The sequence below is a fragment of the Xenia sp. Carnegie-2017 genome, unplaced genomic scaffold (assembly GCF_021976095.1).
Source record: "Xenia sp. Carnegie-2017 unplaced genomic scaffold, XeniaSp_v1 HiC_scaffold_2, whole genome shotgun sequence".
Lineage (NCBI taxonomy): Eukaryota > Metazoa > Cnidaria > Anthozoa > Malacalcyonacea > Xeniidae > Xenia > Xenia sp. Carnegie-2017.
In genome coordinates, this window is record NW_025813482.1 from 9,190,861 (window position 1) to 9,214,016 (window position 23,156).

The window sequence follows — 23,156 nt, forward strand, 5'->3', positions numbered from 1 at the left end:
TTAAGACTGCTCTTGATATGATTGGAAACGTTTCGTTTCGCAATTTTTGTATCATTGATTTATTGTAGATTGTCTTTATCAGAACGACCGACGCTATGAAATAATTACCACAAATTTAAATTTCAATAAAATGACGTACAATCATTAATTTAGAAATATTGTTGAGTGAAAAGTGTTCAGTTGCATGGTAAAAGATTATAGTGTTGCACGTGTTTCTAAAGAATTTTTTGAACGCATGCAAATTTATTTGAGATAACGACTAACGTTTAGTGTAAAATTTCAGCATAGAATTTTTACTTTACGAAAAGTGTAAAATGCTCCGTAAATGATCATGGTGTACGTATTGTCCACTATCTCGGATGTTGTTAAAATTCTTTTGCATTTTTTTACATTTTAAATCTGTGTATTTGCTTTCCTAAAGCATAGATTTCTTGGCAAATTGTCATTAAAATTTTTATGTAAGAAGACAGTATGAAGACTTTTTTACAATATAAAAAAACGTTGTCTACAGACAACGAGCTTGTGTTATTCAAGTCCTTTACCAGATTGATTGCCATTTTACCGAAATCGAATTTCACTGAAGGCATATTTAAAAAAAATCCTTTTTCTTTTCATAGACAGAAAACATGTAGCAACAGGTCATAAAATAAGTGTGTAGTTTGGCACGAACTCTTCCGATTTTCTTCAATAATGGAGCGATTCCTTCAGTGAAAAACATTAAAAAAATTATGAGCGCCTTAAAGAGATTGAATAGTGATAAGTATAAGACAGTCAATCTTAACGATGTACTTGTCTAGAAGATGTGTCTCTTGAGTTTTTAACTCTGTTATTTAATATGATGTTAGCGAGTAGGAATATGTTCACAGAATGGATGGGAAGTGTGTTTACACTGGTATTTAGGAACAAAGGAGAAGTTTAAAGTTGTACTAACTACGTACAAAGCTGACGAGTCATACACTTTAGGTGGTGAAGTAGGAAAAAACATTTTTTTCATAAGTGCAGAAGAAACTATACTGTTACTTGTTAATGATATAGTTTGAGATATTTTAACAACACACCGTTTTTGAGCAAAGAAAAAAGACCCCCCCTGTAAGATAGCACTCCAGTTGTCCTAAGATAGTAGATCCACCAACACTGTTTTGGCGGGAAAGTTAAGCAAGAGCCAAGATGGCGACAAGACGAGAGGAAATATTAAAGACGATTCACGAACATAAACAACAAGAATTTATTGCTTTGATTAAGCTTCATGTACGTATGGAATGTAGCGTACACATATCATTTACATGTGTCTATAATGTGCTTAAATTACACCGGCTCTATCGTCAGTTATCCTTCATATCAATTTTGATTGTGTTGTTTTACATTGTAAGCATTCAAAGAACGATCCATTTGACTTGTGTGAGATGCTGCAATCACTGTCACAACAAGAATACGAAGAGATGTGGAGTAGTTTGAGTAAAACATGTCAACAAATTTTGACGTCCTTTGATATGGCCGATGAGGTAGGTACATACTTAAATTTCGCAATTTCTGCGATTTTGTAATTTTCAAACCATTTACTTTATTTTTATACTAATTTATAAACATTTAGCTTTTCATAGAAAAGTGCTGGTAATGACTTTAAATAGAATAGATAAAAACTAATTCCTGTCAATAAGCTCATACCAATGGGACGTCCGCAGTCTGCTTGAATGAAAGTTCTGTTGGAGTAATTGATATTTTGATATACGTGCTGTTTAAGTAGTAATACAAATGCTTACTTAATTAGGTAAACGGGGTAATTTTTTAGCTGCTGATTTCTATACCATGAAATTCTATTAAAGTCATTTGAAATATTTTAAAATTCATATTTTAGCATTGGTAACAACTTACAGTACTGCTCACAACTAACTTAACACTGCGTTCGTGTTCCATTTGCGTTTCGAACGCGTCCCGAACGCGTTCCCAGACAATTTTTGAACACGTTATGAACGCGTTCCCAGACAATTTTTGAACACGTTCTGAACGCGTTCCCAGACAATTTTTGAACACGTTATGAACGCGCTGCCAATTGTTCAAGAAAACTCGGTACAACATGGAAATTTCCGAAATTGAAAACTTGTACAGCGAGTATAAATGATGATTACCGATCAATGATCAGATGAGGCCAACAACGCGTTTTGATACACGTTCCACTTTACACATGTTCCACGCATTTTGGAACGAGTTCGGAACGCGTTCCGGACGCCTTACGAACGCGTTTTCTGTAAACTTACTTCTGAGCAGTTCTGTATCTCTGACTACCACCTCAGCAGCCTAAAGTCATTATATTTTGTATAACAAACCTGAACATGTTTTCTTTTGACAAAAATAGCACATCACAAGATTATTACAGTTGTTATGAGTAATTAGAAAATCATTTGCAAGTGTCATCATGAATGAATTTTTCATTTTTTGTTCAGTTTCCAACATTTTTACATATTTGAAGTTTTAATTTTTTAGGGTTTTAATAAGTCTAAAGATGTCCTTGCTGGAATCACAACTATTGCTTTATGCTCCATCAATTTAAAAGAATGCAATATAATTGGTCCTTTGATTCAGGTTACAGTTATGCTTCAAGGTAAAGTCACTATGTACTAGCTGTATCTATATATACATATATTAAGTAAATTCTTGCTTTTTTGACCTATTTTTGTGTTACTTTTAAATGATAATCTGTATATCATGATTGTATTTTTGCATTTCTGCATGAAATGTGTCAATCTGTTTATTTGATAATGATAACCATTATTTAACTACATGAACATTGTTAGTTGTACATAGCTGTTTTAATGTACTTAAGAATTCACATTAACACAAATGAAACACATGAAATATCCAATATATACATTATATATGTAGTGATGTTGAAAAAATCACGAAGAGTGAGCAATTGCAAAACAGGCTTGTGGGGATGAAACTGTAGTTTTTGTGATTTTTTTTCAACATTACTACATTAATTTATGCTCTGCTCTCACGCATTGAGCACTATTTTACAAGGAGAATCATCACACAAAAACTTCCAATATATACATAATATATATTCTTGTATTTTCTGGTGCCGTCACATAGATATATGTTGGAACCAGCATTTACATAAAACTAACTTTGTTCAATATTACGTATGGGAATAAGTGATTTTGTAGTTTCTATGTCATTAATAATTACAAAAAATAAAACAAATTCTGAAAAAAGGCGGATTGATGAATGGGTCTGATGATGTCTTTTTAAGAAAGATGAAATATTACACAATCTGTTGTCTGACACTCTTGTATCATCTTAAATATCAAGAAAATGAGATGTCTGTTTTCGGAATTTGTTTTCTTTTGTTTTAATAATTACAATGTTATTGTATTTTATTATTTTCAACATGCAGTGTATGGCATCTGATAATTTTTTGTCAGAATTAAAAATCTGTACATTTGATTTGATTTTACAGAACTGATTTATGTTGTGTTTAGGTATTTTACTTGAACTTCCTGATGATTGTGCAAAATTGCAATTTGCCATTGCTCATCTTTGTGAGATGTGGTAAGAATTATTTTCTTTCTTTTTTGTTATTTTTTGTCTTTCAGAAATGAGGAGAAAAACAACCATTACAATAAATTCATTTGTAATTGTTCATTTTTATCTGGTTCATATCACACACAATCTGATTTTTCCTCGATCAAAAATGAATTTTTCAACACTTTATCAATGGTTATATTATTGTATATATAGACAGAAATAGAAGATGCTTAGATATAAAGAATATGTGTTCTACCACATATTCTTTATTATTTACATTACACAATAAATTGAAATGTTTCATATTCACTTTATGAATGAGAATTGCATGAAAAAATATCTATGATATTGATTTTGAAAATCAATACATAATAAGCACAAGTTGTTGTTATTTGGAATAACCATATATGTACAAATGTGAACTATTGTATATTTAGGTTTCAGAAGAACTTAGAAGGGAAAGATAAACTGGTTACAACAATGTTGCCATATTTTATTCTTAAAGCACTTTGTGAAGGATTGGTACGTAAGTGAATGGGAATTTTTAAAAGATTATAAAAATTATTTTAAGATTTTGTATAAAATGAACACTTAGTTTTTACATTCCTTATGCACATTTCATTTGCAGTGTGCGAATTAGTTCGGAAAAAACGATGTGCAATTTTTTTGACAAAAGTGTTTCTTTAGAGGCACAATCAAATCGATATTACATTAATTATTATATAGCGCTAATTGCTAAATTAATATTTTTAAACGTGAACAATTTCATATGATTTAGTGTTTTTAAAATGATTTTGCACATCGTTTGAAAAGTGTGCAATTGTTTCATTTTGTGCAAATTGCACATTGCACACTGTTAATTCGCACACTGATTTGTATGCATTAGTTTAAGAGTTTGATGTTTGTTGCACTGATACTAACATTTTGTTGTACAGTACTTACTTCAATGTTGGTGTTTTCAATGTTGTACAATATGTTCTTACATTAATGTTGGTGTTGTCAATATGTTGTACAATATGTTCTTACATTAATGTTGGTGTTGTCAATATGTTGTACAATATGTTCTTACATTAATGTTGGTGTTGTCAATGTTGTACAATATGTTCTTACATTAATGTTGGTGTTTTCAATATGTTGTACAATATGTTCTTACATTAATGTTGGTGTTGTCAATGTTGTACAATATGTTCTTACATTAATGTTTGTCAATGTTGTACAATATGTTCTTGCATTAATGTTGGTGTTGTCAATGTTGTACAATATGTTCTTACATTAATGTTGGTGTTGTCAATATGTTGTACAATATGTTCTTACATTAATGTTGGTGTTGTCAATGTTGCACAATATGTTCTTACATTAATGTTGGTGTTGTCAATGTTGTACAATATGTTCTTACATTAATGTTGGTGTTGTCAATATGTTGTACAATATGTTCTTACATTAATGTTGGTGTTGTCAATATGTTGTACAATATGTTCTTACATTAATGTTGGTGTTGTCAATGTTGTACAATATGTTCTTACATTAATGTTGGTGTTGTCAATGTTGTACAATATGTTCTTACATTAATGTTGGTGTTGTCAATGTTGTACAATATGTTCTTACATTAATGTTGGTGTTGTCAATGTTGTACAATATGTTCTTACATTAATGTTGGTGTTTTCAATATGTTGTACAATACTTACATTAATTAACATTGGTGTTTTCAATACATACGTATGTTATCCTCTACTTACCTTTATTAATGTTCAGAAATGTTCATTGAGAAAAGCGAAGTATTTACTTCACATTACAAAGAAAGTATGCGTTTGTACAAAAGTTTGAGTTTTTGCTAATTTGTTGTAGATTGTTGATGTAAAACGATTATGGAGTTTGCGTCAAACTTTGCTGTTGATGGATCTTGAAGACGAACTTTCTGCATCATCACTGAAATCAGCTCTTTTGCAATGTATTGCTCACCCTGTATTTCTGAAGATTGAGGAAGTAAGTCTTGATATCTTGTGTATCTTATAACATTTTTTCACATCCTCCGGCTGCATGTTAAAGTTGGAGGGGAAGGACATACAGTTTGGCAAGCATGTTTTGTTTGTTGCTTTGCCTTGCTTCATGTGCATATTCCTGCCCACCCTCCTTGTATAAAATGCTGTTACGTATATAGAAACACTTTCTGAGCTATGTTTAGCCATATAGTAGCACTGTAGTGAACATATAGCAGAGCTACTCCATTTAATTTCTTGTTCCATGCATGTGATTACCATAGTGGCAGACATTTAATTGCTTTTTTTGACTATACATACAAAAATTATGAAATGGCTAATAGTCTAATTAAATATTTAGCAAGTAGTTGCATATGAACTGTATATTCCCTATACTGTGATACTAGTTATTTTTGTTTATCTTATGAATAGTGTTAAGTATGAGTTGTAAGAGGTAAGTCAACCATGCAGCATTTTCCACAGCAGTAGTACACAGTTCTCAGCATGTGCAAGTATTTTTTGTGGCAAAAATTTCTTTTGTTGATTTTCACTTTCTTTTGTGAAATATTATTTGTGAAAAGGGTTTCCCTGTAAATGAATATTTTTAGAAGTTCTGCCCTCAAAGCTGCTAAGAATCTGTGTTAGCTGTTGCACTAATATTGCATATTGCTGAGAGGGTGAAGACTCATGGAAAAACTCTTTGAAAATCAAAAGTATTTTAACAACTATTTTTTCTAGTACAAAAAATTTTTTTCATATCAACACAGGGTCGCAAGTTTTTAAGTTATCTGTTTGGATTACATCTGTCTTTTATGGAAGAAATTCATAAAACAATTAAAAAGGAAATTCCAATGTGCAACATGTGAGTTATCATTTTTGCTTTTGAAGTTTGTTGTGTAGTGTTTATCTTTCATCAATACTTATGTATTCACCATTACACTTACTTAAATGATCAAACAAAAAACTGCATTACTGATGGGTGTTTGTACCTAATGGAAATCTTTACACTAATTCACCTACTTGCTTGCTGGTTGCACGGTGTGTTGTGTGTGACTAAATAGCAATGCCAATAAGTTGTTTTGAAGCATTTTGTACAACATAATCAACTCATGGGGAAACTAAAGCTGTATTTTTTTAGTTTGTCTGAAAGCATTTTAACTTCCTTTTACGTAAATATAACATGTGTAAATAATTAATGCTATGTATTAGATAAAAGTATATAAATTTGGCTACACCACCAGGGTAAATTTTAATATAAAGGCATCTATGTCATCAATTAGGAAAGTCTCAAATGTGATTTTAAATTGTTGAGGTTTTTACCTTTATTAAAGGAAAAAACACAGTGCAAAAAATATCATCTTGTAAGCTCAAGATTTGAGTTATAAAAGCAAGAAGATTTGAAGCAATACTTCGACTTTATTTCAAAGTCGTTATCAATCTAAGTTTACAACGATTATTTACAAGATAATGACTTTGAAATATAGTCAAAATATTGCTTTAAATGTTGTCTCTTGCTTTTATAACTCAAATCATGAGTTTACAAATTGATGTTTTTTATTTGTGTTTTCTCATTTATTTTTTGATATTGTTGGCTGGAAAAGGATTACCTTTATTATCTCAACATGTAAGTACTTAGAATATTATAAAAATGTCCATACAAAGTGGAATATGGATACCATAGTAAAAAAATTGCAAACTTGAAAAAATGATTAAATACAAGTGCAACTACGTATGTATGCATTTGTATAAAAAGGCATTATGTACATATATTTAACAATTGTATTGTTTAACTGAACTTTCTCTTATGTGGCTTGTAAATCATACCAGAAAAATACTTTACATCCAATTGTATGTAGCAGTAGTGAATACTTTACATCCATGGCAGTACATCATACTAAAAAATACTTTACATCCAATTGTACATAGCAGTAGTGAATAGATTACATCCATGGCAGTACATCATACTAAAAAATACTATACATCCAATTGTGGCAGTTATAAATATTGTACATTGAATAGATTACATCCATATACTAAAAATACTATACATCCAATTGTGGCAGTTATAAATAGTTTACATCCAATTGTACATAGCAGTAGTGAATAGATTACATCCATGGCAGTACATCATACTAAAAAATACTATACATCCAATTGTGGCAGTTATAAATAGTTTACATCCAATTGTACATAGCAGTAGTGAATAGATTACATCCATGGCAATACATCATACTAAAAAATACTTTACATCAAATTGTGTAACAGCTTAAATATTTTCAAACAATTTTGTGCTGTGTTATGTTGGTTGTTCTTCATATAAAGGTGGAAATTCTTGATTCTGTGATCGAGGGAACGGTTTGTCAGAGACAGAGTATGGAGGTGGTGGAATTATGTGACATTCTTCAGGCAATGATGTATCTGGCGAGTTTAGTCCATTATTATCATCGTTATTTCTACTTCGAAATAAAATGCATTGTCCTTTTTACAATAGCAAATTATTAAGATTACGATAGAAACGACGAGAAATCCAATAGTGCATGTTAGAATTGTGACCAACTTCAATGATGACAAACCATTAATACATCCAGAATTTATACAATAGTTATTAACACAACAACTACCTGCTTCTCCACAATCGCTGTCTGAACTACATATCCATTGCAAACATGTGTTTGAACAATGTCGTTGATATAGTCGGCTACCACAGCAATATGGCTGAAACTTATTTTGTACACAGTCGGAATTAACATTACATGTCTTTAAACACGAATTCATATCTCTTGTACATGTTTTATTTTCATTACAGCATTCCCCTGGTGCACAATCTTTATCTTCAAAACATGTTTCACCAATACAATTGCTACGACATGTACTTTCTTCATTGTAGGTCTTTTGTTCACAACAATATAGGCCTTCAGAATGGCATTTTTTATTATTTCTTCGACAGTCACATTCTTTCTTGTTTACAGTACATCTACCTGATAAACTACAGCATTCATTTTCACTGCCACAGTCTTTTTTTGATCGACAAAATTCCCCAACACAACTTAGGCGGCATAATTTTATCCTCGATATCATGTTAGCCACGCAACAATATTCATTACTTTTACAATGCTTGTCGAAAGAACATTTCCTCAATGCATTAAGTGTTTGGATGGAAAGAGTTAAAAGTGTTAAAATATAAACACAACGTGTTCCAATGCTAAACATAACGATGTACATTTTCGTTATCAATATTTAACTCTCAATTTGTTAGCATTGTTCTTCTGATATTTGAGTCATTAAGGAATTTTATCACGTGCATGGAGTAATGATAAGTATGTCCTACACTAAGAAACCATCATTGTTTCACTATACGTGGTCAAAATTTTTCTTAACTTCACGGTTCAAACGCCATTTCGAAGTTGGCGGTTTCTTCTGATCTGTGGGTATTAATTGCTTTTTAATACTTCTGGTTAAGATTTCATTTACATTATTCATTACAATTTATTTACTTTACGTTAATTGCCTAAAAGCAATGTTGATATAAAGCAAAGTAAATATGAAAATTTCCGGCTACTTTTGAAATTTAAAAATATGTGTAATTTACTATGTCAATAATAAAAATCTTTCAGTGCGCTAAATTATAAAATCATAAAGTATTTCTTCGAATTAAACTCTTTTTGAGCTTCATGATTACTAAAATTACGTTGAAATATATCAAACAAAGTTTTTCTTAATAAAGAACCGCTGGTGAAGAACGGAATCATTCACCTTTTGGAATACTAAAACACTTTTTCTCTCGTTATTCAAGCCTTGTATGTCTTTCATTTGGTATTTGCTTAAATTTTGTATTTCTGACAGTTTTTATTGCAATATTTATATTTGTACGTCGACTCATATTCAAATGTACCGAGCAATCCAAAAAAGCATGCATAAAATGAAAAAAATACATCTCGTTAAATCAATGGCAAAATATTTTTTTCAAATGTCAGCTTAAAAAATGTTAATTCTTTCAATTTTATAGTTAGAATGAATAATCTTAAAACGTTCAATTTTCTTTTTTCTGATTAAAAATCACATTTTTCTGCCAGTTTGTAGAATTAAATTTAGGCATATTGTACAAAGCTAGGTTTAAATTTTACCGATAAATTATATGAATATATGTTATTTAAAATTTAATAAAAGTGAACGGTTTTAATGGATATTTCTCTTTTCTTCTATAGTTCTACACTTATCGTATACGGTGAAATCTATTTCAAAGCTTGGCGCGCATCCAAGGAAGTTTATCGTGAGGTTAGTGAAGTGCAAAACATTAAAAAGCGGACTCTCATAATGGAATGCGATCATAGGAACTTTCCGCTAGAGAATTTTTAATGTTTTTTTTCTTCAGAAAATCGAACGATTTTGTCTTCAAGATTTGATGTTTCATAGTATTCATGCTCAGAGAATCGGACGTCATTCAATGTCATCAAGATTAAGGAAGGTTTTGAATCATCCATTTCTGTTAATTGAATTAGCTTTGTTGATCCAGAGAAATATGTTTGTAGTTGTTGTTGCTTAGATTTTGGGAGTTTTTCACAAGCAGAAACAAAATCCTGATGTTGACAAAATACTACTTGAACTTTACAGTCCAATTATTTGGCGAGCTTGCAAGGTTAAATTTTTAATTATTTTTCTTTTCTATTTTCACCATACACATGAACTTCCTGCAAATAACAACATTTTACGTATTATATATCTAAAGTCAAAAGTATCGTCGTTTATATGAAATGTCTTAATGCTATTGTGCTTTGACGAAACTACGGATTTATTTTCTTCTTTACAATTGTTCAATTGTAATATTCAATACAATGTTTTGTAGAATCCTGTCTTATTAGGTTAGAAAGGTAAATCAAAGTTGAATTTAAATCATTGGAAATGCACTTAGTTTTTTCCTCTCATGGTTTAGTTTTGAATCCTTAGCATACTGCGTCAATATACGTAGGAAATAAATCATATGAAAAAGTCTAAACTATAAGTACATATGTTTTCTTATGACTTTGTCTTATTTCTTTCTATACAGGTTGCAAATCCCAATGTCCGTGCCAATGCTGCAGCAATATTTTTTGATGTTTTTCCTCTAAATGATTCAACTGATAATATTGCCCGATATAATGAATTGTTACAACGGCAGTTTGATGTTATTGTAGTAAGTAAAGATAATTAGGTTACTATTATTTGTACTTGTACTCTCGTCACTGCTCTAAACATTTCTTTCCTCGTCTTAACCCATCATTTTATGAGAGATTTTTTCTTTTTACTTAGACATTTTTAGATGATCCCTTTCCTACAGTTCGTTCTACTGCAGTTCATGGAGTATTTAACATATTATCATTGTATTGGGAAGTTATTCCTGCTCATGTTGTGAAGGAACTTTTATTTAAAGTTGTAAGTTCCAAAATTCAACGAAGAATACTTTTTTTGAATATATTTCTGTGGTATGAGCAGAAGCGATAACACCTAACGTAGCGTACAGTATTTTCGTTTCATTTAAAGATCGGGAGGGTTTTCACATTAGAATCTCATTGTTGGCTAAATTTATTCTTGCTCATTTCAACGGCTTGTACAACGTATTCTGTTAAGTTTTATCTGAATTCTATCAGATTTCTTTTTAACGTACTGTATTGACTTCATTTTCTTTAACATTTACAGTTTCAAACGTCTGCTTTCGATGTATCATCAAGTTCTGTGAGGGCTGCAGTATTTGAGGTTTTATTATGTTTTGTTAGACAAAAACTTTTCACTAACTAACCAAGACTTTGTATCTTTGGTTATTTTTTTAGTTTAAAAATTTTCATTATTTATAGGGACTGACGTATGTGTTGGATAATCGTCTCTGTCATCCATTAATAAAGACATTTTTGCCAGGTCTTAAGAATTTGCTTCACGATAATTCTGAACAAGTTCGTGTTGCATTTCTCGATTTTCTTCTCAAAGTAAAAGGAATGAGATCAATCAAGGTATATATATGTATCTAGCTATCACTTATCCCTTCCCGATATCATGAATAAGACATTGCAGTTCATCCAAAATTTTTGATATTACTCTAAATTTTGTTGATTATTCCGAATTTTTATTTTATATTTTCATTTAGGATAAATGATTTAAAAAAAACACTTCAAGTATAAATATGTGTGCAAACAATGAAAAAATCGACAAATTTATGAATCTACTATTCTACAAATTATTATTTATTTTTTTCCAGTTTTGGTCAATAACACCCATGGATCATTTGTTGGCTCGTTTAGAAGTAGAGCAGTCTACCTTGGTTTTACAGAAAATTATAAAATTACTCATGAACTCGTTTCATCCCGTCAACAAAGACAGTAATAGCCTGGTAAGAACTGAAGTAGAGTAGTCTACGTTAGCTTTACAGAAAATTATAAAATTACTCATGAACTCGTTTCATCCCGTCAACAAAGACAGCAATAGTCTGGTAAGAACTGTAGTAGAGCAGTCTACGTTAACTTTACAGAAAATTATAAAATTACTCATGAACTCGTTTCATCCCGTCAACAAAGACAGCAATAGTCTGGTAAGAACTGTAGTAGAGTAGTCTACGTCAGCTTTACAGAAAATTATAAAATTACTCATGAACTCGTTTCATCCCGTCAACAAAGACAGCAATAGTCTGGTAAGAACTGTAGTAGAGTAGTCTACGTCAGCTTTACAGAAAATTATAAAATTACTCATGAACTCGTTTCATCCCGTCAACAAAGACAGTAATAGTCTGGTAAGAACTGTAGTAGAGCAGTCTACGTCAGCTTTACAGAAAATTATAAAATTACTCATGAACTCGTTTCATCCCATCAACAAAGACAGTAATAGTCTGGTAAGAACTGTAAAATTTTAAGACAACATGCACATAATTTGCCTTGTTTGAATTCGGTGCTTTTTTCCAGTTAGTTCGTTGTGTACAATTGTGGGAACTCAATCCTAAAGCTTCAAGAAAATTTTATCAATATATTCATCATCAGATCTCGGTGACGTCATCAGGTAATGATCAAGGTTCTATGATGTAGTATTTACATACGTAGGTCATTTATCAAGACATATTTACACGTGCAATTCACGTGAACGTGCTTTGTGAATTTAGTGATTGGTGTCAGTTGTACTTCATGTGAATATCATAATAACGAACGTTTTCTGACTAAAATTCGAACGCCTGGTATAATTTAAAGTTTTCCCATTAAGTGACGAGAAGAGTATGCATTCGTTTACCATTCATTTTTATTAAATTAAATTTGGTTCATAAAAAGATAAAGTTCTGATATTGTGAAAATTATTTTTAGATTTTAATGTCATAAATAGATACAATATATCTTTTGGCAAATACTTTATGGGTTGGATATTTTTATTTTACTTGGAAATTAATAACATAGTATGGACGCGGACTAAAAAATGAAGGGAATTGTTTTTGAACTACAGCAGATCACATATCTCATGGAATTTTGTTGGTTATTTTTTCAACTTTTAGTTCAGTTTCTAATGATGATCTGTAAATATTTGGATGAACATTTATCTGAAAATCATCTCACTTATAATGATATTGACCATAATGACAGCCATGGTAAGAAACACGAAATTTTTTTTTTTTCTTTCTTTATTGTATATATTCTACTGATACAATTGTGTGTGTGTTTTTTATTTTCAAATATACATAATGTTTATGAAAGATTCACGCTACGATTTTGTGAGCAGCAAATGGAAAAAAAATTTTTTAAGATATATTTTTACATGCTCTTACTTTGCACTTGTTTTAAATGAAATTATGAAAGCATTGGTGAGCAATTTTTGCTCCTGTTCCAAACCTTAGCAACAAAAAAATAACCTTTTTTATATTTTGAGGTCAGTTTATTTTAGATGAGTAAACTGTCTTATAAAATATAATTTAAAAAACGAGTTTTAGAAATGTTGAATACATTTGGGTTTTTCGTAAAGGTCGCAAAGAGAAACAGATTTCTAAACAATTCAATGTTAAGTAAAATGTCCTTTTTCAAATTTCTGTGTACTGTTTTACAACATATTTAGAGGAAGTTAACAAGGAGAACAGTAACAATTCTTCTATCGAAATGGATAAAGTGGATGAACATGACAAAACAATAGTAGCTGGTCTTCTAGAAACATGTATAATTATATGGGAAGGAATTGATGATGAACTAGAGAAAGTAAGATCATGATGAAAAATACAAAATTAGTCGTCAAAATGTAACTTGAATCGTTCCTTTTACTTGTTACCTTCGTTCATGAATTTATCGTTGAAAATGTGTCAATTTTAACTGTTAATTGAAGTTGAATGAAAACGAAGTAAAACATTGTTTGTACTTGTGTTTGGAATTTTTAGCCATCTTATGACACTTTAAAGTCGAATCTTCATCAGCAGTTTGCTAAAGCAATCCCTAAGATGATTAGATCTATCGAGGTATGTCAAAATTTTTTCCAGAAATCTTAAAATTCATCTAATGTTTACAATTTTTCCATTGGTGCGGGTGAAATTAATTTGGTATGTGGAATTAATCCATCATTTTATTCTGCTTCTTGTACATTTACATAACATTTATATTTACTACATACATAAATATAATAAATAGTTACCTTAGATAGTCGACACAATTTTGCACGAGGACCTATGTATAATAAAGGATAATAAACTTATCATTTTCATTACAACGACATTAAAAATAATTTTGTTATACGTAAGTTCAAATTTTTCAGTTAAAGTAAATAAGTTTTGTCTGTTACAGGTTGGTGCTATTGATTTTATTCATATTGTTTTCATATTAATTTAAGGATTCTCGATGTCAATCTTGTCTCATTTTATTGGCTTCTCATTTATCACCAACACTTGTTCCATCTTTGAGGTTTGATTATTTTCATATTGCTCCCTCTTGTCTTAATGCATAAATGATACAATCCTATATATTTAGAAACCTAACAGTAGGTTTCCTTAAATATTCACCTATCGTGAGTCATGCGCGGTATAACTATTTTTCTTATGTTTTAGACATCGCTGTTTAACATCACTATCTTCACTCCCCGAGAAAACGTCTTGTGACGTATATGGTCCTTTGTTAGAATTGGCTTGCTCTTTTAATTTGGCGAAAGATGTCATTCAGTTTATCAATGAAAACTTGCATTCAGCTTTGCAGGAAACTTCGCTTGAGGTGATAATTAATGCATTTTACTGAACGAAGTTGCTTGCCATGAAAAATTATTCAATGTGCTGCATTTTCTTATTCATGTCGATAAAAAATTTTAACCAAATTTCTGCTTGCATTTAATATTTACTAAACGGTTAATGTGTTTTGATGGCTGGATCTAAACCTGGCTGGTATTTGTATCTTGGATGGCTGCATCTAAACACAAGTGTTTGTATCTTGATGGCTGCATCTAAACACAAGTGTTTGTGTCTTCGATGGCTGCATCTAAACACAAGTGTTTGTACTTGGATGGCTGGATCTAAACCCAAGTGTTTGTACTTGGATGGCTGGATCTAAACACAAGTGTTTGTATCTTCGATGGCTGGATCTAAACCCAAGTGTTTGTATCTTCGATGGCTGCATCTAAACACAAGTGTTTGTATCTTGGATGGCTGCATCTAAACACAAGTGTTTGTATCTTGGATGGCTGCATCTAAACACAAGTGTTTGTATCTTGGATGGCTGCATCTAAACACAAGTGTTTGTATCTTCGATGGCTGCATCTAAACACAAGTGTTTGTATCTTGGATGGCTGCATCTAAACACAAGTGTTTGTATCTTGGATGGCTGCATCTAAACACAAGTGTTTGTACTTGGATGGCTGGATCTAAACACAAGTGTTTGTATCTTCGATGGCTGCATCTAAACACAAGTGTTTGTATCTTCGATGGCTGCATCTAAACACAAGTGTTTGTATCTTCGATGGCTGCATCTAAACACAAGTGTTTGTATCTTGGATGGCTGCATCTAAACACAAGTGTTTGTGTCTTCGATGGCTGCATCTAAACACAAGTGTTTGTACTTGGATGGCTGCATCTAAACACAAGTGTTTGTATCTTCGATGGCTGCATCTAAACACAAGTGTTTGTATCTTCGATGGCTGCATCTAAACACAAGTGTTTGTACTTGGATGGCTGGATCTAAACACAAGTGTTTGTATCTTCGATGGCTGGATCTAAACCCAAGTGTTTGTATCTTCGATGGCTGCATCTAAACACAAGTGTTTGTATCTTGGATGGCTGCATCTAAACACAAGTGTTTGTATCTTGGATGGCTGCATCTAAACCCAAATGTTTGTACTTGGATGGCTGGATATTTACTAAACGGTTAATGTGTTTTGATGGCTGGATCTAAACCTGGCTGGTATTTGTATCTTGGATGGCTGCATCTAAACACAAGTGTTTGTATCTTGGATGGCTGCATCTAAACACAAGTGTTTGTGTCTTCGATGGCTGCATCTAAACACAAGTGTTTGTACTTGGATGGCTGGATCTAAACCCAAGTGTTTGTACTTGGATGGCTGGATCTAAACACAAGTGTTTGTATCTTCGATGGCTGGATCTAAACCCAAGTGTTTGTATCTTCGATGGCTGCATCTAAACACAAGTGTTTGTATCTTGGATGGCTGCATCTAAACACAAGTGTTTGTATCTTGGATGGCTGCATCTAAACCCAAGTGTTTGTACTTGGATGGCTGGATCTAAACACAAGTGTTTGTATCTTCGATGGCTGCATCTAAACACAAGTGTTTGTATCTTCGATGGCTGCATCTAAACACAAGTGTTTGTATCTTCGATGGCTGCATCTAAACACAAGTGTTTGTATCTTGGATGGCTGCATCTAAACACAAGTGTTTGTGTCTTCGATGGCTGCATCTAAACACAAGTGTTTGTACTTGGATGGCTGCATCTAAACACAAGTGTTTGTATCTTCGATGGCTGCATCTAAACACAAGTGTTTGTATCTTCGATGGCTGCATCTAAACACAAGTGTTTGTACTTGGATGGCTGGATCTAAACACAAGTGTTTGTATCTTCGATGGCTGCACCTAAACCCAAGTGTTTGTATCTTTGATGGCTGGATCTAAACACAAGTGTTTGTATCTTGGATAACTGAATCTAAACCCAAGTGTTTGTATTAGGCCATCTAAACAGTTGAAACCGTTTAGTAAATATTTTATAAAATAACAAGTAGGTAGTACTGTAAGCTTTATTAAAGCAAGCGGAAATATGAAAGCTAAATTCCCCCCGAACAAAACCGTAAAAATTAGTAAACAACAATGAGTGAACAAAGAAAAACATATATAGCATGAACAAATTTGCGGCTGGTCATGCCAATGTATATGTACACTGATGGTCAAAAAGTCCTGATCACAGAAAAACATCACCACAACTAGGCATACACCTGCATGGTTTTGTAATTTTTTGTGTTGTTTAGGAACCAAGTTCATTTAAACTATCGTTATATATTTTTCGTTTGTGTATGTTAACGGTTATTTTGGACGTTAGCTGTGGATGATTTTTTCTTAAATTAACTTTTTGTTTGCTGTTGTTTTTTCTTCAGGTAAGATCCGCTATGAAAAAAAGAAAAACAGTAAGCTTCTCTGTTCCTGAGACTAACTCAATTACTGCTGTAAAGTGCTTGGATTATTTTTTGGTAATTTTCTATTTGTTGTGTTTATATTTCTCAGGAGTAAAAAGTTTCAGCGAGCTTATTGATTTTTTTGCGGATTTTAGCAGAAGTTGTTCCTTATCCTGCAAATTTAGAACAAACGTGTTTTGTTTATTTAAACAATTATTTGTTTTATTATTGTTGAGCACTCAGTGATTTTTATTGATTAAGTCTATATCTCCTGTAAAACTTTATATATGTCTGTTTAGGCTAGTCCACGATGTCGCCTTCACGTATTACCATTTAGAGATGAGTTGCTAATCTTACGGCAAACTTTGAAAGAATCTATGGTTAGCAGATTTTGTACATAGTTTAAATTTTATCATTGGTTAAATTTTATTCTTTGAAAATTCATGACCAACGCCATTGTTGAAGTTGTATTTTAAATTTGAGATTAGCATTTATAATTTATTATGCCTAACCCTTGATCTGCTAGTGCTTTGTATAGTATAAAGTCATCCTCAGACAGAATGACTTTGAAATAAAGTCGAAAATTTACAGTTCACTTCTCGTCTTGTTTTGATTCATATTTTGCAATCTCAAGATGTCTTGTTTTTTCCGAATTTGTTTTATACTATATTTCTTTAAATTGTCGGCTTGTCATGGTTTTTAGTACAAGCTAGTTTGCTGTGGTTTTTGAAGAACCATAGCATTTGCTCAAAAGTTGTACAACTAATTAAGACCATATAGCAAATTGTACAATCAGTTAAAAGAATATAGCATGAATAATTGTTAAACTTAGAGATCTTTTGTGGCAAATCATTTGTCACTATTCTTTTCACGTAAAACCATGTGATGTAAATGGTTTGAACGTGCCTCAGGTTAATGTTCAGGTTAGTGATCTCCCGGAAATCCTGTTAATGATAGTTATAAAGATTTATATTTTCATCTCGTGGTTTTGGTTATCTTATATTTCCGAGAAAGTTAAAACAAATTAATTTCATCACAACCATAAAAAATAGAAAATTTCGGCCTTATTTGTGCCGAACTTTATTTTTCAAAAACAAAATTCATTTTATGTATGAATTCTTATTTATTTTTTAAAGGGTTCAATTGACCAATACATCAGCATTAACTCCACATGTGAACATACTAATGAAAAAAGAAATTTTTTGATGAAAGTTCTTTATGGTTATTGTCGTTTGAGTGTTCATCTCTATGCATCAGAAGTAGATAATGGGAAAGTAATCAATGACAATGATGATCTTTCTACTTGTTGTGAAGATGTTGTTAAATGGTGTCAAACTCATTTACTTCATTATTTTGACAATGATCAAAGGTTCGTATTCTTTTGCTTTGCCATGATGCTAAAAAGTCTGTTGACTAGATGCCGTGTAGTGTCTATAAAACGCTTCTCATTTGCCTTTTCTATGTTTTATCGTTTAGTGTTGATTCAAAAAACGCCCATCTAAGAAAACACCATCTGAAAGAGTTTCTTATCTTGATTTTACGTGTAAGCTTTCAATTTATAAATGATTGAGCTTAATTTTTATTTTCATTTTTTCCTTCACACATTTTAACTCTACCTACTGTATTGTAATGACGATATTTGTATGGTACACATGTTCACTCTACCCACTGTAGGGTAATGACGATATTTGTATGGTACACATGTCACTCTACCCACTGTATGGTGGTGACGATATTTGTATGGTACACATGTTCACTCTACCCACTGTATGGTGGTGACGATATTTGTATGGTACACATGTTCACTTTACCCACTGTATGGTAATGACGATATTTGTATGGTACACGTGTTCACTCTACCCACTGTAGGGTAATGACGATATTTGTATGGTACACATGTTCACTCTACCCACTGTATGGTTGTGACAATATTTGTATGGTACACATGTTCACTCTACCCACTGTGTGGTTGTGACAATATTTGTATGGTACACATGTTCACTCTACCCACTGTATGGTGGTGACAATATTTGTATGGTACACATGTTCACTCTACCCACTATATGATGGTGACAATATTTGTATGGTACACTTGCTCACTTCTCCCACTATATGATGGTGACGATATTTGTATGGTACACATGTTCACTCTACCCACTGTATGGTGGTGACGATATTTGTATGGTACACATGTTCACTCTACCCACTATATGGTGGTGACGATATTTGTATGGTACACTTGCTCACTTCTCCCACTATATGATGGTGACGATATTTATACGTATGTTGCAGGAACTTCATATTATTTTTGCTGAGCTCGTTGTCATTGGACTAAGCCAGCCTAAATTGAATATTTTGTTGGCTAATTTCTCATCATCGGTCCTTAGCAAAGGTGCGTATATCCAGTAAAATATCGTCTTATTAATTTCCATTTATCAGAACAGTCGTCTATTTTCCACATGCATACAAAATGTTATTTAAAAAGTATAGTTTCCATTTGTTTTGTGACTAGTAGTTTTTTTTGTTTATAGTTTTCCATAATTTTTTATTTCATAGGGGGAACATTGGTGCTATTGCCTGATGTTTGCAAGCTATTATATCAAATTGTTTCAGCAATAAATTATTCTGAAGGTGTGTATGATCTGTGAGCTCGTGTTAAAAATTGCAAAAATTGTGCTAAAATCGTAATGTTCAAATATGTTTTCTAGAAATTTTTATTACGGATTGGGATCCTGTTTACATTATGTTAGGGAGTATTTTTAAAGCTTACGTATCACGTGATCATTCTGAGAAACAGATTGTAAGTAAAGCATTGTTTTTTACCTTTTAATTTGTACATTGTCACATTTCTACTTACTAAAACGTTTCTCACTGCCTCGTCAGTGTTGAATGCTGTGTATACGTATGTGTTTGGCAGTTTGTTCCATATGGTAATATACAAGGAGAAGAGACGATTTTCTAGGCAAAACATGTGACTTTAGAGCAGATAAATCTGGAAAAGCATGTCCTTCTTCGACTCCTAGTTACTGCACGTACACATCAACTCTTATCAACTCATCAAATCTCATCACTTCTTATCAACTCTTATCCACTCACATCAACTCTTATCCACTCACATAAACTCTTATTAATTCACATCAACACTCTTATAAACTCAAATCAACTTTTCTCAACACACATCACGTCATATCCTTTATTGGTCTTAATTTATTCGTCATGTGTTCTGAATTTGCGTGATTATCAAAGTTATTTAAGTCGAATTAAATTACTTGTTAAAAGAACCAGAAGCGACGCCTGTCAACTTCTGTGACGCGTGCGCTCCTATTTACAGTTTTGTACAGGTATTTTTTTCTTTTTCAGTGTTTTGATACTCTTTATGTTGTCGTGATGGAAATTTTCAAGCTGCTTCATGGGAACGAGTCAAACGTGGTTATGGATGCTCGAGTTGTCGTTTTGAAGTTGGTTGTAGAAACCCTTTTGGAGGATTTGGAGCTTTCGTTGAACGAGGTTAGTTTTCAGCTTTAGACTATCTTCATAGAAGTAGGACAATTTTATAGTTCTACTGACAAAGAAATTCGCTACGTCGGTATTACATTGTACTATATATACATACTGGATATTTGCAGAAATGTACAGTATATGACGAATAAAGAAAAAAAATACATAAATGTTTTTATGCATTAAATATATTTTCGTGTACTAATAGCGTTTTCCTATCTATACGACTAACAAAATATTGTTAATTATTATACTTTTGTAAATATCCATTTTTAGATAACCCACACATATCAGAAAGATCATTTTGAAATTCTTCCACCACTTTCTAATTTTCTTATAAATATTGTTGTTACCTCAAAACAATTTGTTTTGTAAGTATTTTAAAGCATTTCTGAGCATTATCTCTATCTTGTCTGAATATTTTTGTGTTGCGTACGTCTACTCTTCTCTTGTTGCAATAGCATGCCATTTTTGATTATAAATACCGTGTCATTATTGAACTGCTTACAAACTAACTACTGTTACATCTTCCGACTAATGTCATATGCTTTTTTGTGCAGGTCAATTTTTGAAACGATGATGTCATTCATTTCTTCGACTAATCATAACGATGTGGTTCTTAAGACTACATCGTATGCAGCTTGGATTTTTTTGCAGAAATTGAGTGAGTAATCAGTATCGTAAATCTTTAATCGTCAATAAATACTGTTTTATCAAAAGTTGACTCATGATTTAGATGATGAGTCTTTTGAAAGTATGAAGACATATGTTGAGAAAATAGGAACCGCTTTAGAGACATTGGAAGTTGTATATAATCCCGAGTAAGTCAAACATAAATTGATATTTACTGTATGTTCTTGTGCCTTTACTGTATTCTGTCACCATTCCAGTATTGATTAGGAATAAGTGGAAAATTACACAAATCTCAAGAAACTGAATTATCGAAGTTTAAACATGGTTGATTTGAATGTCACAAATTTCTATTTTTTTAGGAATGTACGGTTTGCGAGACATTTTCTTGCGAAATGTTCAAATATAACCGAAAATGTAAATTCTTAAAAGCAGTCGTTCATTTTAGCTGCTATAGATATGTGATGTAACGTTCTTCAAATATAAATCATTCTCACAATTTTCTTGTTGATGTATGAGTGTTTTTACTTTAAGGTATTCATTATTTCCAACTATTGCTAAAATTAGTTGGAAACATAACTTAGTTGCAAATATGGTATTAGACTTTGCTGTAGTTTTATGATAACATCAATGTAAAAATTATTGTAAAAGTTTCATGTACACGTTAAGACTTAAGTTAAGCTTTTGCAGCTATACATGATGGGAACATTAAACATGTAAAGTGTTTAAACAAATTGTGACCATGGGGATCAATTATGACGTGACCATGGGGAGCAACAAAAAACCAAGGCATTCAAATTTTGACAATTAAATCGTTATCGGATACTCACAGGTCACATTATATACCACACATATAATGTACATGTACGTCATCTAACTGGTCATTTAAATAACTGCGTGATTTTTGAACATACACCCAAACTGGTCACTGATGTGAATGCTGTATCATTAAATTCTTTCTTTCTGTATAATTCGATAACGAATGTCGCCATCGTCAATGTAATAACTCTCATACTTTGTCAGATTATTTAAGGTGAGCTACTTTGATAGTATGAATTACAGTCTCACGTGAAACGCTTTGCGTAAAAGCTACACGAGTTAACATGTGCAATAAATCATTTTATGTTCCATAAAAATTGCAAAGACCACCCTACTCACAATCTTTCCTGAGCATTCTTTCTGCTCTTAACTGCGAAGGTATACTTTGTTTGTAAAGCACTAGTGTGGAATCTACCATTTGACCAAGCATTTTAGGGTCGACGGTCTCTGTTAAATGTAAACCATTTTTCTATGTGGCTATACTTTAGGCACAAAGACTTAAATATTATATACCGCATAAGAATCACCTTACAACGTATTTAGACAGTTTTTATAGGAGAAAGACAGAAGAAATCCATTCGTGTCCGCCTGTGATAATAAGCTTGAGCAGGATTTTTCGTTTTAAAACAAATTTATATGATAGTATACACTTTGTGTCTGACTCAAAGCATTAATGGGATTTGTAATGCAGTCGTTGATTCGTTTCATATTCGGTTTTTGAAATGGATTTTCAATCAATAAATTTCTTGTTTAAAGGTGGAAAATATTGAAAAAGTTGAGCGCTACCGTTAATGTTTGAAAAATGTTTTTCAAGTACTATTTATAGCCTTCGATGCAAAACCCTTGGTAGCATTTCAATCAAAATAATTCTCTTTGAAGTCGAATTTGCATTTACCGTTGTGCTAATTTATGACATCTAAACTACATAATGTATAAAAGTAGATCTCTAAACTACATCAAGTTTATCAACATTTGTGAAATTTCAATGCCTGATCATTATGTTAATCCATCGATGTTTTGCAAATTTTTAAAGGTGTCCACTTTTATTCACGTTCAGAGGGGACGCTGTTAGCATTGCGATAGACATTGATGTCATTTACAATACGCCAATTTCCAAAAGTATTTT

General features: G+C 31.9%; 1 protein-coding gene across 2 annotated transcripts; it reads left to right on the forward strand.

Annotated features, from left to right (window-relative positions):
- The first annotated feature begins 1,155 nt into the window (after positions 1-1,155).
- Positions 1,156-21,710, forward strand: LOC124440146 (condensin-2 complex subunit G2-like). 2 transcript variants are annotated; one of them, XM_046990475.1, is made up of 33 exons: positions 1,156-1,248; positions 1,371-1,502; positions 2,482-2,599; positions 3,480-3,549; positions 3,963-4,047; positions 5,371-5,508; positions 6,269-6,363; positions 9,707-9,776; positions 9,874-9,966; positions 10,045-10,137; positions 10,546-10,671; positions 10,788-10,910; positions 11,175-11,231; positions 11,330-11,482; positions 11,728-11,859; positions 12,425-12,518; positions 13,000-13,092; positions 13,554-13,690; positions 13,867-13,944; positions 14,313-14,383; positions 14,527-14,686; positions 17,066-17,158; positions 17,383-17,463; positions 18,220-18,452; positions 18,560-18,626; positions 19,376-19,475; positions 19,640-19,714; positions 19,792-19,883; positions 20,444-20,590; positions 20,858-20,952; positions 21,142-21,245; positions 21,318-21,402; positions 21,574-21,710. In XM_046990475.1, the coding sequence occupies exons 1-33, from the start codon at positions 1,168-1,170 to the stop codon at positions 21,638-21,640; spliced, it is 3,438 nt and encodes a 1,145-aa protein (XP_046846431.1). In that variant the 5' UTR covers positions 1,156-1,167; the 3' UTR covers positions 21,641-21,710. The 2 variants fall into 2 exon arrangements, with proteins under 2 accessions (XP_046846431.1, XP_046846432.1); XM_046990476.1 differs by lacking the exon at positions 17,066-17,158 and having other exon boundaries at positions 1,159-1,248.
- Positions 21,711-23,156: the final 1,446 nt, after the last annotated feature.